The sequence below is a fragment of the Colossoma macropomum genome, unplaced genomic scaffold (genome assembly GCF_904425465.1).
Source record: "Colossoma macropomum unplaced genomic scaffold, Colossoma_macropomum, whole genome shotgun sequence".
NCBI classification, from domain to species: Eukaryota; Metazoa; Chordata; class Actinopteri; order Characiformes; family Serrasalmidae; genus Colossoma; species Colossoma macropomum.
Window position 1 is genome coordinate 21,036,489 of NW_023494806.1, and position 16,670 is coordinate 21,053,158.

The window sequence follows — 16,670 nt, forward strand, 5'->3', positions numbered from 1 at the left end:
ATAAATAAGAAATAAGAATGGAAACGAGACGACATGAGGAGTAAGAAAACCACATCGGTGTAGCTTTATTCTTAAAACATGTACGAATCATTTAAAGAAATATTTTAGTGCAGATGTTTGTTCACATTGCGATGCTTAAAAATCCCATATCACGCAAAATCATCTTCCCACACATACAAACACACTCAAATACATATTTACAATCGTCAGTTTACAGTCAAAGACAAACTGATTAGAAACTCTAGTAAGGCCACCATTTCCAGGTGAAATTCGACATAAGTAACTGCATCAACCAACACCCAAAGAAAGACACCAAAGTACCTGAATCAATAATATCAAATAAATTAAAACAGTTACAGTTAATGTGATTTTATGCTTTGGTTCAGACGGCACAACAAACTCTAAACCCTGAACAGTAAACGAGGACAAAGACTCAATACAAGTGATGAATTCAAACACCTAACAAACTGCTTTGAACGATTAAAGCGATAGTTCAGCAAAATCTAATTTACCTAGATTCGCCCCAAATGTTGTTCAGCCAAAGCATGTTGGTGTCTGAAGTTTGTTTCTATAGTTTTACAATGGAGCTAAGAAGCTAATAGCTAACAAGTAATGGAAGCTTATAGAACCCCACCCCACCAATTAGCATCTACTAACTGCATGACTTGCTTATATGTGGCTCCTGACACTGTATGATGTTATCTAGAAAAGTGGAAATAATTCAGGCTGCTAATGTTTTTAGCTATGCTAACATGCTGTAGTCCATGTTTATAGACAGCAGTGAGTCATACAGCATCAGAAACCACATAGTCAAGTCATTTAGAGATCACTGAACAACTCCACGCAGTTTGAGGCGAGTATGTGATGGCTTAGGCGTGCAGTTAGCACCATGCTAACTGGTGGATTTAAGCTACATTAGCCTGGTAGCTCCGGTGCAAACTTCAGACACCAAACAGGTCTCGGCTGATCAGCTACGTTTGGGGCAAGAGGGGAAACTACATCTTTGCCACATTATCACTTTAATACGAGAGCCGGTGAGCTCTTTCTATTGCTTCTACAGCAGGATTTAAAAGGCCCCTCCCCCCAATCATCTCAGGAGAAATTTCTTAACCGAAAACTGTGAAAACAGGACAAATAAAGCCATATGAAAATGATAATAACGGTTTCTCCTGATTAAGGCTTTAAAAAACTTTGTACATTCGATTAAGCATAAAATGTTATGCTGAGACGTAAAGCACTGGACGTTTTTGAAGTTTTAGCCCTTTGCAGAAAGAAATGTCTAGAATCAGTCTAGTTCTGGAAATATCAGTATAGTTCTTGAATTGTCAGTGAGGTTCTAAAATTATCTGCAATAATGTCAGAATGTGCTGTTCTAGAAGTATCAATCCAGCATTGGAATCCTCAGTGTAGTTCTAGAATTATCTGTGCAGTTTTAGAAAGAAAAGTGTAGTTCTAGAATTATCAGTGAGGTCCCAGAATTAACCATTTAGTTCTAGAAGTATCAGTGTAGTTCTAGAATTATCTGTGTAGTTCTAGAATTGCTTGTGATTAGTAATAAAAATATTTTCAGTCACATTCTAGAACTATGCCAGTAGTTCTGGAACTACACTAATAGTCTGGAACTACACTAATAGTTCTTGAAATACACTGACAGTTCTAGAACTGCACCACCAGTTTTAGAACTACCCTAAAAGCTCTAGAACTACACTAATATTTCTAAAACTAGACTGTTAGTTAAATAAATAAGTATCGTTCTAGAACTACACTGACAGTTTTAAAACTACATCGATAGTTCTACAGTTATCGTTTTAGTCCTCGAATTATCAGTGTACTTCTAGAACTGTCTGTGTATCAGTGTAGTTCTAGAGCTGTCAGGGTAGTTTTAGAATTATCAGTGTAGTCTGAGAATTATATCTGTACTTCTAGAGTGGTAAGCATAGAATTTTCATTCTACTTCTAGCATTATGGCTTATTTCTAGAATCACCAGCGTAGTTCCTGAAATATCAGTCTAGTTCAGTCTAGAATTATGATAGTTCTAGAAGTTCACTGATAGCTCTAGAAGTGCACTGCTTACTATTATTAAAATATTTTCAGTCACATTCTAGAACTACGCTATTAGTTCTGGATCTACACTCGTAGTCTGGAACTACACTGATAGTTCTAGAACTAAGACGATCATTCTAGAACTGCACTGAGAGCTTTAGAACAACACTGACATTTCTAGAATGATCACTTTAATAATTTTTAGTGCATTCCTAGAATTGCTAACAGATCTGTACTACTTTACTATTGGTCACCCCTCTCAACTGGGAGCTTTAGGACTATTTTAGACCAAAAACAGGAGGAATAGAGTCTAAGTAACTCCAGTGCCTACACTGGTAAAGCTGGATGGCCTAAGAAGTTCCACTGCAGTACTACAAGTTGGGACCTGAGACATTAACTTACCAAATCTGGTTTTGGGGAGCAAGTTTTAGGGATGGTAACTGAATAAAGAAAAATTAAAAAACTGATTGATTCAATAAATCAGTGCAAATAAATCCAGTTTCACTCAAGAAATCAAGATTTCTACAGTGTACTATAACGGTACAGTTAGATATGAAAATGATAATTTGGTGGTGACTTGTATCGGCCCTAAGTTGCGCTGCTAGTTAGATTCAGTTCGTTGCTCTTCGTTTTGAGAAAGACTATGAAACAAACCCCCATAACACAGCAGACCCTGCAGTGCACAACTCTCTCCAGGAGTTACCGCTGACCGTCACTGACCCTGTAGAGGACAGCAGATTTATAAAGACGGAAAATCAGAGCACTCCTGCTGTCCATAAACCATAATACCTAACAAGAAACCCAGTCTTTTATGGACTCTGACTCATCATTCAGAGGTCCAGTATGAAGCAGCTTGGTCCATTAGGAGAATAACGTCCAATCAGAAAGCAGAAGCAGTTTGGGAAGCAGTCAGTAGGAGGGAACGGTGATGTAATTGTAATCACGCTTTGTAGTCCAGCTCAGCGTTCATCTTGGTGTACATCTCGTAGATGGCGTCTATAGTGGCCGTGTAGTTGACCAGGAACTGGCGCACTTTGTCCAGACAGTCCTCTTCCTTCACCTCCCGACCTTTCGAGAGAGCTTTGAGGAAGTCTGACTTGTACGGAGCCGCATACAGCGCCGCCTAGAGGAAGGAAAGCAGTAAGTCATCAGTAGAAGTTAACTGTAAATAATATTTTCTCATTTTTCTGCTCACCCTAAATGCAATAAGTCTATTACAGAGTACTTCACAACTCGGCATGGCTTGAAGCAAGTTTGCACTGAATTAGGCATTCGGTTAGCACCATGCTGATTAATGGGGCATATCCTTCCATTAATTGCTAGCTATGTTAGCTTTGTAGCTCCAGTGCTAAAACATGTCTTTGATGATTGGCTACATTTGAGTTAAGGACACTGTGGAACTTTCACCAAACTATTTTATTAAAAATAGTAATTTACGGTGATGCATTTCAACAAAAAAGCATGGCCACCATGATAAAAGTAAAGTTCGCATGGTAGAACGCCAAAGGGCGCCCGCGAGTGAGTCCTCAATGAATGGGAGAGAATGGGAATGTTCCATGGGCTTATGTTTACATACGCAATGTGCTTTTGTTGTTGTTCTGGTCTTTGTCTCCTCCCTGGTCCTGCCTTTTTGTCATATGTCTCATCTGTCTATTGTCTGTAGCCCCTCCCTCTCATTAGTCCCAGGTGTTTCTGGTTTGTTCTGTGTGTATTTATGCCCCTGGTTGTGTGCTGTGTTTGTGCTTGGTGTTTTGTTCTCACAGGCCCTGTGTTGCTTATTTCTCGTTTGTTATCCAGTTTACTTCATGTCCCTTTGTCTTTGGTTTTCTTTCTGTCAAAGTATTTTGTCATGAGTGTTTCTTACTTGTTTCTTAGAGTTTGATTTTTCTCTCAGCGTTTTCAATAAATCGAAGAACTTGCACGTGCATCCTGCCTCTTCGTCTCTCCCAACATTACACCTACAGAATGTGCAAATGGTCAAACCGGGCTACTATTGTGGAAAAGTGTGAAGAGCTTCATCTCTTTATTGAGAAGCTGAAACTCTTGAGTGCTTCCACACATAACTTGATGTTCGTAGCCCAGTTGTAGCTGCTTTTGGAGATTCTCATCCTCGGACGTTTGTGAAAAAAAGTTCCAGTTGCAGGAACACAGCCATTCTGTCATCTTGGTTATCGCTATACCAACAGCAGAGGTTGGCCAGTGAGTTCACGTCGCCAGCCAAAGTTTTCAAAAATCAAACTGAGGGCGAATAAAATAATGTCACGTTTTGTCGTTTGAGAAATTGTGTTTGGTGTCCAAGACATCATCAGTTATACATGTGCATGAATTTACTGTCATCTAAATAAAACACAGAAATAAATCGTGTTCGGTGAGTAAAGGCCTTTACTGCTGAACTTGCCCTTACTTTAAAGAGTTTCTGAACCAGCCAGCCGTGATATTTCTTCAGGGCGATCTCGTAGGCCTTGGTGACGTTGACCCTGATCAAGTTGGGGTTGTTCTCGTCCCTCTCTCCATCCACTAAACTCTGCAGGAGGACCTGAATGAACCGCAGACCCCTGAAATAAAAATCAAAATAATGAAAACATGCTGTTTACTTATTCAGGTGAGTTGTTTACTATGACAATGCTTTAGTGTTGACTAACTACAAAAGAAGTGTCCTATTGAATCCATATGTTAAGAACATAACCATAACCATTACTATACTTTATGGGGCCCATTAAGACTAGTATATGCAAATAAGCTACTTTTAGACTGAAAAATAAACTTCTGGATGTGTGGATAATGAGCCAACCACTTCCCGACAGCCAGGAACAGCACAGCGTTTAATTGTTTCCCCACAACTTCCACTCCAGTAACTCTGTTACAGACTGTCTCCAGGAACAACATTGCACATCGCTTCAGGGAAAGAACTGTTGTAGGCTGAATGAGTGGTTATATGTAAATGAATTTTGTGACACCACAATGATGATGAACTCAAAAAAGGTTGTTTTTGCGGCTTAAATTCCACATATGGACTTCATGGGCTCAACTTAATAAAGTTTATACTTCGTTACTTTGGATGTACTTTGTTTATACAGATTTCTAACAATGAAAATGTAGTTTTCTTGCATGTGGACCCTTTAATAACCAAAACACTTCTATTCTGAGTGCACAGATTCTGATTCAGAACTGAAGTACTGTTTTGTCTCACCTCTTGAGCCACATGAGGGCGAGTGTAGCTCCCACTTTGGGCCACTCGGCTCCATGCATCTCCTTTTCCGCCTCCAGAATGTGCTGCAGGGTCTTAAATCGGCCCGGGTTACTGTCGTACACCGCCTTGATTTTCTGAGGACAAAGGACAGAATTGTAAGTGCAGTTACTCTGTCTGGTATAAACATGGCATTACAAAGATCTTCAACAATCACTTTTTGTCTTTTTAACATTTACACTGATGGCATTTGGCACATGCGCTTATCCAGACCGTCCTGAGTCAACAGGAGAGGACCTTTCCTAAAGTGTTGCCACACAGTTGGAAACATATAATTGTGTAAAATGTCTTTGTGTGTTGTAGCATTAACAGCACCCTTCACTGGAACTAAGGAGCCCAAACCCTGAAAAACAGCCCCAGCCCATTATCCCTCCTCCACCAAACTTTACTGTTGGCGCTACGCTTTCCTGAAGGTAGCGTTCTAAGTCTAAGTTCGTCGATCAGACTGCCAGATAGTGAAGAATGACTCATCACACTAGGGAACACTTTTCCAGTGGCAGCATGCTTTACACCACTCCAGCCAACGCTTGGCATTGCGCATAGTGATCTCAGGCTTGTGTACAGCTGCTCAGCCATAAAAACACATTTCATGAAGCCTCTGACAAACAGTTTTTTGAGCTGATGTTGTTTCCAGAGGCAGTTTGTAACTCTGTAGTGACTGATGCAAAAGAAGACTGCTACGTGATTGAGCAATCTGTTGTCCCACTTTGTGAGTCTGCGTGGTCTACCACTTTGTGGCTGAGCTGTTGTTGCTCCTAGATGTTTCCGTTTCACGATAACAGCACTTACAATTGTCTGGGGCAGATCTAGCAGGGCAGACATTTCACAAACTGACTTGTGGCAAAGGTGGCTTCCTATGACAGAACCACATTTGAAGTACGAGCCATTCTACAGCCAGTGTTTGTCTATGGAGACTGTATGACTGTGTGATTTTATCCACCTGTCAGCAATGAGTGTGGCTAAAACACCTGAACTTAATTCTTGGAGGGATGTCCACATACTTCACTGCTGCACTTACTGTTATGTTGCCAGCAATGTCAGCCTTAACAGGTGCAAACACAGTGGAGCCGAGGCAATCTGAAACAGAGAAACGAGAAAAACGTCAGAAGATGAGCACTAACGAGATTCAGAATGTTAACCTCTTATGCTCATCGGTATATTTTGGTTTTTCCATTTGAATTTACAAGACCAAATCGTAAGGCAAATTATTCAGTAACTGCATGAAATAAATGTACATTTTTATTTTATTTATTTATTTATTTTTTGTAAAAGCTCCCCTCAAATTAACAGAACATGTGTTTTATGATCACACATATCGCTATATGTTTACAATTTACTGCTGAAAGCCAAAAATCTTAGACATTCTTTGTATTATTTTATAAAAATAATATTTACAGAGCAGATCACTGAAGAGACGCCATCTGTTTATAGTTTATAGCCCAGATTTGTGGAAAAATGGATCGACTTTCAGTAGACAAACTTGTGAGTTCAGCTTCTTTTATTATAAAGGTTTAAAATTACATTACCCATCTATTTGACTGGAAAGAAGACAGTTACAGCTCTCATATGACACCCACCTTTTGAATGTAGCTTATGAAATATGAAAGTTATGAAGAATATGACGAAGTACATTTTGGAACCAAGGAGTTTAAAAGGTTAAGTACACTCATATGTTTGTGGATTTTTTTTTTTGGACAACACAGAATAAAACCAGTATACAAGACAATTAACTACATTTTATTAGTTTTATTAGTGCCAACCTCGGCTAAGCAACATATAGTTTGCATATTGATATCCCAATATAATTATGCATAGAAGGCTGTGATTTACTTAGTATTTCTTACATCGCAATTACATTACAATTTCAAATATTAAGTGTGAACCCGTCATATCATCTGAAATATCACAGTAGCATTATTTGGCATTAAGACTCTATATTTTGTCCACATCATGCAACCCTACTTAACTTGCTTTCCTCCATTGTTCACATAAGAGACCTGTATTTCTATTATTATTATTCCACCTGCATAACTTACAGAACATTTCTCATAACCCTCCACTCTCCTATACATATTTAGTTATATTATTACATTGTATTTTTCAAATTAAGTGGTTTTCTTACATACTTATGTTTTTCTCTGTTTTATGCCTGCTTTAAAACTGCCCTGTGGGGGTAATTAAAGTTTAACTGAATTGAATTCCAGTGCTGCTTTTTGACAGTAAAAGCAGATTCATCCTCAGGACAGTCATGTATGAGACCTTCCTGAACTCTGACATTAACCGTCTTTAAAAAGGAGCGGAGGTCTCTGAATAATTAAGCGTGTTGAGAGAACATGACAGATTTGTGGAAGTGCGGATGCAAGTCATTAATTTTTCAGCGTCTCCCACCGGCAGGGCGAGCGCATAACGCACCCCTGCTCTGATTATCAAGTGGAGCGATTTATCACCGCGGAGATCGGAATGGAGCTTCCGTCTGCAGCGTACTGGACACTAATGAGCTCCTCTCACCATGTCGTAAACAACAGGCCAGAAACACAACAACAGCCACCCGACAGAACGAGGCCTGAAGGCTCACCGGCTGCAGGGTCTGTGAAATACTCAGCAGAAACGACTTTATTGTGTTTCAGGGTGTAGAACAGCTACAGGACTATGAGTGCACACTATTAAGTTACTATTTTATAGAGTAAATCAGTTTTACACAATGTTCCCCTTATTCCAGGCAAACTGCAGGCCTAAAACGACTTGCTTATGTGGTTTCTGACACTGCATGGAAGACTGTTATCTAAAAATATGGACAAAGGTACTGACAAAAGGAGTTTTTAGCTATGTCAATGTACTTTAGTCCATTTTTAAAGATAACAGGATGTCAAAGAGTGTAAAAAATTATCAATTCATTTAAGATGACTTAACAACTCTGCACATCTTGGCTTTTTTATCTGAGGAATTCATGTATTAGCAGATGAAACACAGCAGAGCAAACACTCAACATTAGCTTCCACTAAAATTAGCTCAACCTGTAATTAAACAGGCAAAATGTTCAATTTTTACCTCAGTAAACTGAACCATCAACCACGGCTAACAGTGCTAGCTACAACAGCAGAGTGGAGCCAGCTGGCCTGGTAAAGCTAGCATAGCTAGCATGATAGCAGCTTAACACACACACAGATGTGCTTTCAGGTTTGAGTGTTTACCCTCTAAACGTGTGTCAGAAGACTATCAGGCAGACCTGAACCTGTTCAATGATTTGTGGATCTGTTTGCATGCTAGCTACCACAAACAGTGCTGCTTTAGTTAGCAGAAGGTGCTACCGCTAGATTCGCTAGCAAGACAACAGCTCTATACCTTTTAGCAACTGGCATATGTTGATATGTAGATAGTTAAACATTTTGCAATTGTTTATATGAAGTGAAAGTCTTGTTCAGAATTCATTTATGTGTCAGTTTATTGGACCGTGTTTTACAGAAACTGGACACTGTCACCATTTTTGACATATGGTCCTCATTTGCAAATAACGAGGCACTCTGTCCAGTCCTGATGCAGTCCAGTCCAGTCCTCTGGGTCAGGCATCACAATTACTATATAAACGCCTAATCATAAATATTTGGGATGATTACAGTTAAGCTGCAGTCTTTTTCCACAGTCGTTAAGATTTCATAATCATGTTATGCTGCAACGAACACAGCGTGAATTTGAGGTAAATAAATGTAAATTCATAGCGACACATCATGGTTGAACTAGAAAGGTTCTTCTAACTGGTGCTATAACACGTTTAGAGGGCAACGTGAGTAATGATTGTTAGCTGTGTAGCTAATTCTCACGTTTTTAGCATGTATGCTAACAAAAAGTTTTTTGCTTATATATTTATATGTATTTTTGCTTGACACTACACGTTTCTGTATAACTGCAGACATCTGTCAACATTGTAGTGTATCAATTTGCACAGTACAACCAGTGCTAGCTATGCTAACCCTGCTGACAAAAAAATTCGATGCTGGTTTATGCTGGTTCTGGCACTGGTTGAGCTGGTCACCCAGCATGGTAATGATGGTTGACCAGCATACCAGCATACAAAGCATCCAAAACACAACAAATGCTGGTCCTTCTAGCAGGGAAGCTAACCTACCTATAATACCAGTTAGCTAATCAGCTAATCTGGCCACTTTAGATTGCATTCAATACACAAGTAAAGACAATTCAATCGTTCAGTGTAATTATATGACAATTAATTGTCAGCTAAATTTTCCAAATTGTGACAGGCCCACTCTGGGTTTTCCTCACTATACACTGACAAAATTGTTTTTATGTTGTAGTCATAAATACTTACTTATACAGTACAAAAGTCAGAGATACTTCATTTATAAAACTGTATTTCAAAACCAAATGACCAGTAAGTACATGTTATTAATTTTACAGAATCAGGAAAAAATAGGACAATATATATTTAATAGAAAATTGCGCAGAAACCATAACGATTAACGATATTTATTTTTTTCAGTGTTGAGTTTGTGGATTTAACATTGCAAACGGACAAAATAAAACTGGTTCTCCAAACTTTTGGCAGGCAGCGTTCGTTGTATGTAGGGGACCAAATATCCTGACAGGAGGATTGTGAGAGCTGTAACCAGATCAGCACCAGCGCCCATCACTCAGCACTGTGGAGATCTGTCTGTCAAACAGCAGGTGACCAGCTCACGGGGGTAGAAAGAGAGAGAGAGAGAGGGAGGAACGGAGAGAGAGAAAGACTGAAAGCCTTTAGCAGTCGTCTGGGTCACCCGTGCTGCTGCTATTGTCCAGCAAGTGTTCGATTACGGACCTCTCTCCGCTCGGCCTTCACACAGCGGTCCATCGCCCTTATTCTCTCTGAATACACTCATTATAACTACCACAAAAAGAGGGAAAAAATCTTCTATCTTCTCTGTTCGCACAAATAACAATGCCGCTCTTTTCTCTGTCTTTCTCTCGTTTGTTCTGAACAGTGCTTTTTTGTGTTGTGGAATTGTCAGCAAAAGAACAAATGAGAGATTTGGACCCTCTGAGACTTTCAGTGGCTCACACAATGACCTATTTGATCTCAGTACTTACTGCTACTACATGCTGAGTATTAGGGCTGGGTGATGTCTAAAAACACTCAAAATCTAAGCATCTAAAAATCTAAGCTCATCTAAGCAGCTGGTTGAGGATCTGAAAATGAAGCTAACTGAGGGCTACAAAGCTTGAAATTACCACTGTCTGAAATGTCATTGAGCAATGGTAGTTAAGGGGAACTGTGGAAGTCAAGGCAAGATCTGGAAGACCAAGAAAACTCGCAGACAGAACTGCTTGTATGCTGTAAGAAAGGCAAAGCAAAACCCCCACATGACAGCAAAGGACCTCAAAAAGGTTTAGCTGACTCTGGATTTTGTTGATGCACTGTTCTACTGTGCCAAGTTGCTTATACAAACATGATCTGCATGGAAGAGACATCTTATCTGCTTCACGAAGGTCAACATCTTAAGTATGCAAAACAACATCTAGGAAAGCCAAGTGCTGTGGACTGATGAAGTAAAGAAACCACAATCACTAATGTATGTATGTTTGGGGAAAAAAGTAACAGTATTTGATGAAAAGAATGCCTTGCAAATGTCAAGCATGGGGGAGGATTTATTATGTTTTTGGGTTGAGTTGCACCCAGTACAGGCAGGCAGCACATGAAACATTGCACAAGTAGATGGAGAAATAGATTCCACAGTCAGACAAGAAACTGAGGTTGGCCTTTATGACAGGATAATGATCCGAAACATGCCTCAAAATCCAACTTGAGCTATTCCAAGAAACGCAAGCTGAAGCTCTTGGAGAGGCCATCATGGTCCCCTGACTTTAACATCACTGAAAATCTGTGGGTAGATCTTAAACATTCTGTACATGAAAGACAGCCAAAGAAGGAATAAGCATTAAAGAACATTTACTTTGAAGAGTGTCATGAAGTTAAGTAGCAGAGTGAAGAATCTTTTTAAAGCTTACAGAACTTCCACAAAATTTTAAAGTTCTCTCCCAGTTTAAGGCTTTTTAGCCTTTAAACCTAGACCTAATAATTACACAGTCCCAGGGGGTCCTTCAGCACTCCCCCAGCCTAACTCACCTGAGGAGATAATGAGGGGACACGCCGAAGCAGGTGTGGGAAAGAAGGCGTGTTACCTGTATACGCTCCAAACATATGGTCCATGTTTATTCAGCTACTTTTACGAGACAACGTGACCTCAGGACAAACAGAGGTCTTCCTTTGTGAGTGGACTGAACTGGGACAACAACCTCCACCTCTGGGAACACCAGCGTTATATTACATTAAAAAACCTCATGACTTTGTTCATTTGTCTAAAACAGACACATTGCCCAAGGTTGTTGGAGATTGGGCACTTGGTAACTGTTTGGGAAAAACAAGTCCAACAGGATGGATGAGAAAAAGAGGCAGTCCAGCTTTGGGAATGGTGAGGTTAATTACAAAATTAATACCTATAACAATCTATTATTACTAATTATCTTTCTGCCGTTATGCTCCAAAGTGTTCCACCAATAAGGGGCAAAGGTGAAGTGGTAAAGCATGCTGGTGTAAACCTTGTCTACACTAAGGCTGCCTGAAGGACTAATTACCCACTTAGGGACAGGTATCTTCCAAAATGTACAGATACCTTAGTTTCAATATTAATTCCTGAATGAAACTTTTATTGAAACTTTCCTTTAAATAACAAACCAATAAGTAGGTGAGGCTTAAACTAGAAATTAGCGTGAAGTAGGAATGGCCAATATGGAAAACAATAATAACAGTAATAATTAAAGGCATTTTCATGATAAACTGTATGCATCACAGTATTTTACGAAAGGCCAAAAAAAGTACTTGTCCCTTTTTTAAAGAACGCTATTGAAAACGCTGGATACAGTGATGTCATTCAGAGTTTCACATACTGATCTGCACCAAATCCAATTAAACAGGTCTAATTAAGCTCTCTTTGTAATAAAAACATGCAGTCGGTCAGTGTCCTTTAAGTACTGACCAGAGATGAGGACTCTAGTCAGCAACTCTGATTCGATATACATGTTGACTGACTCTCTGCTTGACTTGACTCAACTCAAGACTCTGAAATTTTAACCATTAATTAATGTATTAATGTAATTAATATAACCTTTATAACCATATATAACCGTTTATAACCATACGTGTGTGACTTTGCCTGTCAATTTGACTTTACTCAGACTTGAACCCCAGAGTCTTGAGACTCGACTCAACTCAAACACTAGAGACTTGGTTTGGACTGCACTGACTCAAGATTTGACTTAGTTGGACTCGAGATCCAACTCGGACTCGAACACCAGAGATTCTAGACTTCACTCTGACTTGGACAACAGAGTCTCTAGACTTGACTCAGACTTAAACACCAGAGACTCAAGATTTAACTCAGACTCTGACACCAGAGACTCTGGATTCAACTTGGACTTGGACACCAAAGACTCGAGATTCGACTCAGACTCAAACACCAGAGACTCTGGATTCAACTTGGACTTGGACACCAGAGACTCGAGATTCGACTCAGACACAAACACCTGAGACTCCAGATTCAACTTGGATTTGGACACCAGGGACTCGAGATTCGACTCAGACTCAAACACAAGAGACTACGGATTTAACTTGGACTTGGACACCAGAGACTTGAGATTTGACTCAGACTTGGACACCAGAGACTCAAGACTTGACTCAGACTTGAACACCAGAGACTCAAGACTCGACTCAGACTCGAACAACAGAGACTCGAGACTTGAACACCAGAGATTTGAGATTCATCTTGGACTTAGACACCAGAGACTCAAGATTCAACTCGGACTTGGACACCAGAGACTCAAGGCTCGACTTGAACACCCAAGGCTCAAGATTCAACTTGGACTTGAACATCAGATTCTTGTGATTCAACTCAGACTTGGACACCCAAGACTCAAGATTCCATTTGGACTTGGACATCCGAGACTTGAGATAAGACTCGGACACCAGAGACTTGGCCTAAGATTTGACTCAGACTTGGAGATCAGAGACTTGAGATTCCACTTGGCCTTGTCTGAGCTGTGATTGGTCAGGATGAGGACAAGAAAATGGCAATGACTAACAAACAATATATCGTGCAGCCTCGGAAATCCTTTTTCAGAAGAATTTGAAGAAAGTGGAACTCACACTTGTGCCTAGATGTGTGAAGGCCAAACCAAACTGCTCTTCATGCCATGATTAGGCTCATCACTGGCTCAGCCTTCTGGACACATCTGCTGACACAATAAGGTCAGAGACAGAGTCCTGGCATCTAATCTGACTTGTGGAGCTCATTAGAGGCCGTTTTTCATATTAATGAAAAGATCGGGGCTCCGAACAAAGCTGTCCCGATGTCCCGGTTCGGCTGTGAATGGGCCATGGCAACCCGACACCGCCAATCAATTTTCTCAACTTAAAGTGGAGGGCGGCTGATTAAATTATGCATGCAGAGGGTTTTTATCCGCCCTGGACGCTGAGAAATTGGATCCAGAAAAAGATTACGCCTCCTACCAAATAATGGCTGGCACTTGACAGCTCTGTCTGACAGATATCCTATCACCTTCTCCAGATCAATTCCACACTTGTAATCAGGAGTGGAAAAATCCCACCAGTAGAAGGGAATCAGTCACAGAGCTCAGTTCTGATCCAGAGAACAACTGAACAGATTAAAAGAGGCGGGTTTTGGGTTTTGTCAGAAGTGAGAAAGCTAATTCATGAATCTAGGGGTGGACGATATGAACTCTGAATGTTATCCACAGAATAGCGATATCACGATAAACCAAAAAAGTGTTAAAAATAATCATAACCAAACCAAAAGCAATAATATGCAAAAGTTTGAGAATACTTGGTCAAATGAGATGTTTTACTGATTTTCTAAGTGAAAATAACACATCCTATACAGAGAACACACTTAAATATAGCATTTTCTACACATTTTAGTGCACACTTTCTATTTTGAGTTTGAAATATTGGAAAAAAACATAATATAAAATGTGCCATAACTTTTACACCTGCCACATTTTATGATTTATTATTATTTGTACACCTTTCTTTACCCAGTATGTTAAATTTAGCAAATAAACAATAACTATACATCAAAAATATATGAATAAATAAATAATGTGCCCATATAATTCTAATAATGATTCTAATCATGCTAATATTCTATAGATTTCAAACAATTTTGAGAAACAGTAGAAATTATAAAAATAAACTGAGCTATAAATGATTCCATATTAACTGAGAAAGCTGTATATCGTCTTTTACCTTCCCATGCCTTAAGGAGCAGTGACCACACGTTGTGTCCAGAAATGACTATAAATACATCGTTAGTTCATTATTAAACAACATTTCACTGTTTTTTGTTTGTTTTTTGCTATGTAATAAATTCTTGTTGTTACCAAAAATTCAACTGTGAATATCGGTTTAGATTGTGTTGTCTAGTTTATAATATTTCAAGCTACAACGTATAAGCTATTATTACTGAATCGCAATTATTAATACGACCTGATTCCAAACATTTGAACGACAAATATTACATAGATGTTAGACAGCATATAGAACCTTTTTCCTGAATTTATAAGAATTCTTAATTCGTGTCTATACTGGGTTTGGGGGCGGGGTCGTCTGTTGGTCAGTGTTCTAGATGTAGTAAAATCCATTTGATGACATCATTATTAACATTTCTAACAGTAAACCTCCCACCTCTACCTGAGGCCGAAGCTAAAAGACCCTCTATATATGTTATGTCAGGGGTCTGAGATCAAATAAGGTCAATCATCCTCATCATTGCGTTTCGTTATTCAACAGAAAACGGGGAAACTGCAAAGCTCAGTCACCTGACCTGTATGGCAAAGAGTGGACACAGCTAGACCACTTAATAATGGACACAGCAGACAGTCAGAGAGTGAGAGCAAAGAAACTCTTAACCACATTATTGCACCAATTCTGTGAAGCAGGGTTAGGCCACGTTCTATATTTAAAGGAGAAATATGTAGATTTTTCAGAATTTCTGATTAATTAAATGGTTAAGATGTAAACAGAGTCACTTAGAGTGGTTTGGTGTGAAACGCTCTGTTCTAGAGAAACTTACAGAGTCAGAATTGTTCACAGTGGTGGTGATAGGAACCAGACGTCCACCTCTAAAAGCTCCCTCACAGACAGTTATTACATGAAATGGTTATGAATTCACTGTCTGATGTCTGAGACACTGTTTTAGGATAATTCAGAGAATGTTTTGGCCTAAAACATTTTGTAAATCCATTCATGGTGGAGGGACACATGCAGGGTGTCGTGAGGCAAAGTAGTCCCCCCAAAAAACTATTTTTTCAGATTTATCACTATTTTCCCATCATCAACATTACATATAAACTCAGAAGACTCGTGTAGGTTCACTGGAGGTTTTGGATAGTAAATAAAAGGTCTATATCTGTGTTGTAGTCATGGTGACCCCTGGTTCCTATCACCACCACTGTAAAGACATCTGAGTCTCTACAATCAACCATTTCACACCAAACCACTCTGAATGACTCTGTTTGTGATGTTTGCATTTCAATCACAGAATTATTCAGAAATTTTGGACAGTTGGTGGAATTCCCCTTTAAATAAAACTACTCGAGGGTGGGTTTAAGCTGCTCTGCCCACCTCAGACAGACACTCAGCTGTGGTAAGTCACAGGAAATCATCTTATTAGACCACTGAGAGTCATTTGTACAAACCAGTGTGGAAAGTTTTCACAGGCAGAGTTCAGTGAACTTTAGCCAATTCTGACTAAGCAAAAACCAGCGTCTTATTCGAACTGTCCGTTCCACCTTAAATAGTGCAGCAGTTTCATTCAGGTGCCTCAGCGCCAGCGCGTGACCGATACCCTATTTAAGGTGGACCGGAAAGTTCGACTTCGAAGAGTCCAAATCTGTCAGGTTTAGTGAAGTAAGCTAACTGTGGGTAAAGTAAAGCCTCTCAAACTCGGAAACCGAGCTTTTCTCACTCCGTCCTCATCCTGTTTTCCTCTTTCAGCGGCCGAAGACTCGACCGAAACTCACCGAAGAAAGGCGGCAGGTGAGAAACGGCCTCCAGGAACGGCCTCGTCTCCACCTGCTTATCGGCCGGCAGCGGCTTGAACTGGTGCTCCATCAGAAGAGCCATGGCTGCTGCGGAGGGGCGGAAGCGAAAGTGCGGCTCCTCTAACCGACAGACAGAAACAGAGAGGCGGGGGAGGACAGCGGAGAGCAGCGCTCCTCAGATCCAGCACTTCAGACTGAAACCTCCGCCAGCCGAGGAGCCGGACTCAGAGTACGAGGCCACGCCCGGTCGTGCCCATAGCCCCGCCCACC

At 40.0% G+C, this 16,670-nt stretch overlaps 1 protein-coding gene across 1 annotated transcript; it reads right to left on the bottom strand.

Annotated features, from left to right (window-relative positions):
- Nucleotides 1-34: 34 nt before the first annotated feature.
- On the bottom strand, nt 35-16,610 carry gltpa (glycolipid transfer protein a). The gene is made up of 5 exons (XM_036599272.1): nt 16,380-16,610; nt 6,310-6,368; nt 5,235-5,368; nt 4,449-4,599; nt 35-3,167 (listed from the first exon to the last, which is right to left on the bottom strand). Exons 1-5 carry the CDS (start codon nt 16,480-16,482, stop codon nt 2,985-2,987), a joined length of 630 nt encoding a protein of 209 aa, XP_036455165.1. The 5' UTR covers nt 16,483-16,610; the 3' UTR covers nt 35-2,984.
- Between the last annotated feature and the right edge of the window lie 60 nt (nt 16,611-16,670).

What these genes read in the sequence shown, in the direction of transcription:
- gltpa (XM_036599272.1), bottom strand. Translation starts at nt 16,482, where the DNA reads ATGGCTCTTCTGATGGAGCACCAGTTCAAGCCGCTGCCGGCCGATAAG. An exon ending in TCACCTGCCGCCTTTCTTCG is followed by an intron (nt 6,369 to 16,379) that starts GTGAGTTTCGGT and finishes TCTCTGTTTCAG; the next exon opens with ATTGCCTCGGCTCCACTGTG. An exon ending in TGGTTCAGAAACTCTTTAAA is followed by an intron (nt 3,168 to 4,448) that starts GTAAGGGCAAGT and finishes TCCTTCCTCTAG; the next exon opens with GCGGCGCTGTATGCGGCTCC.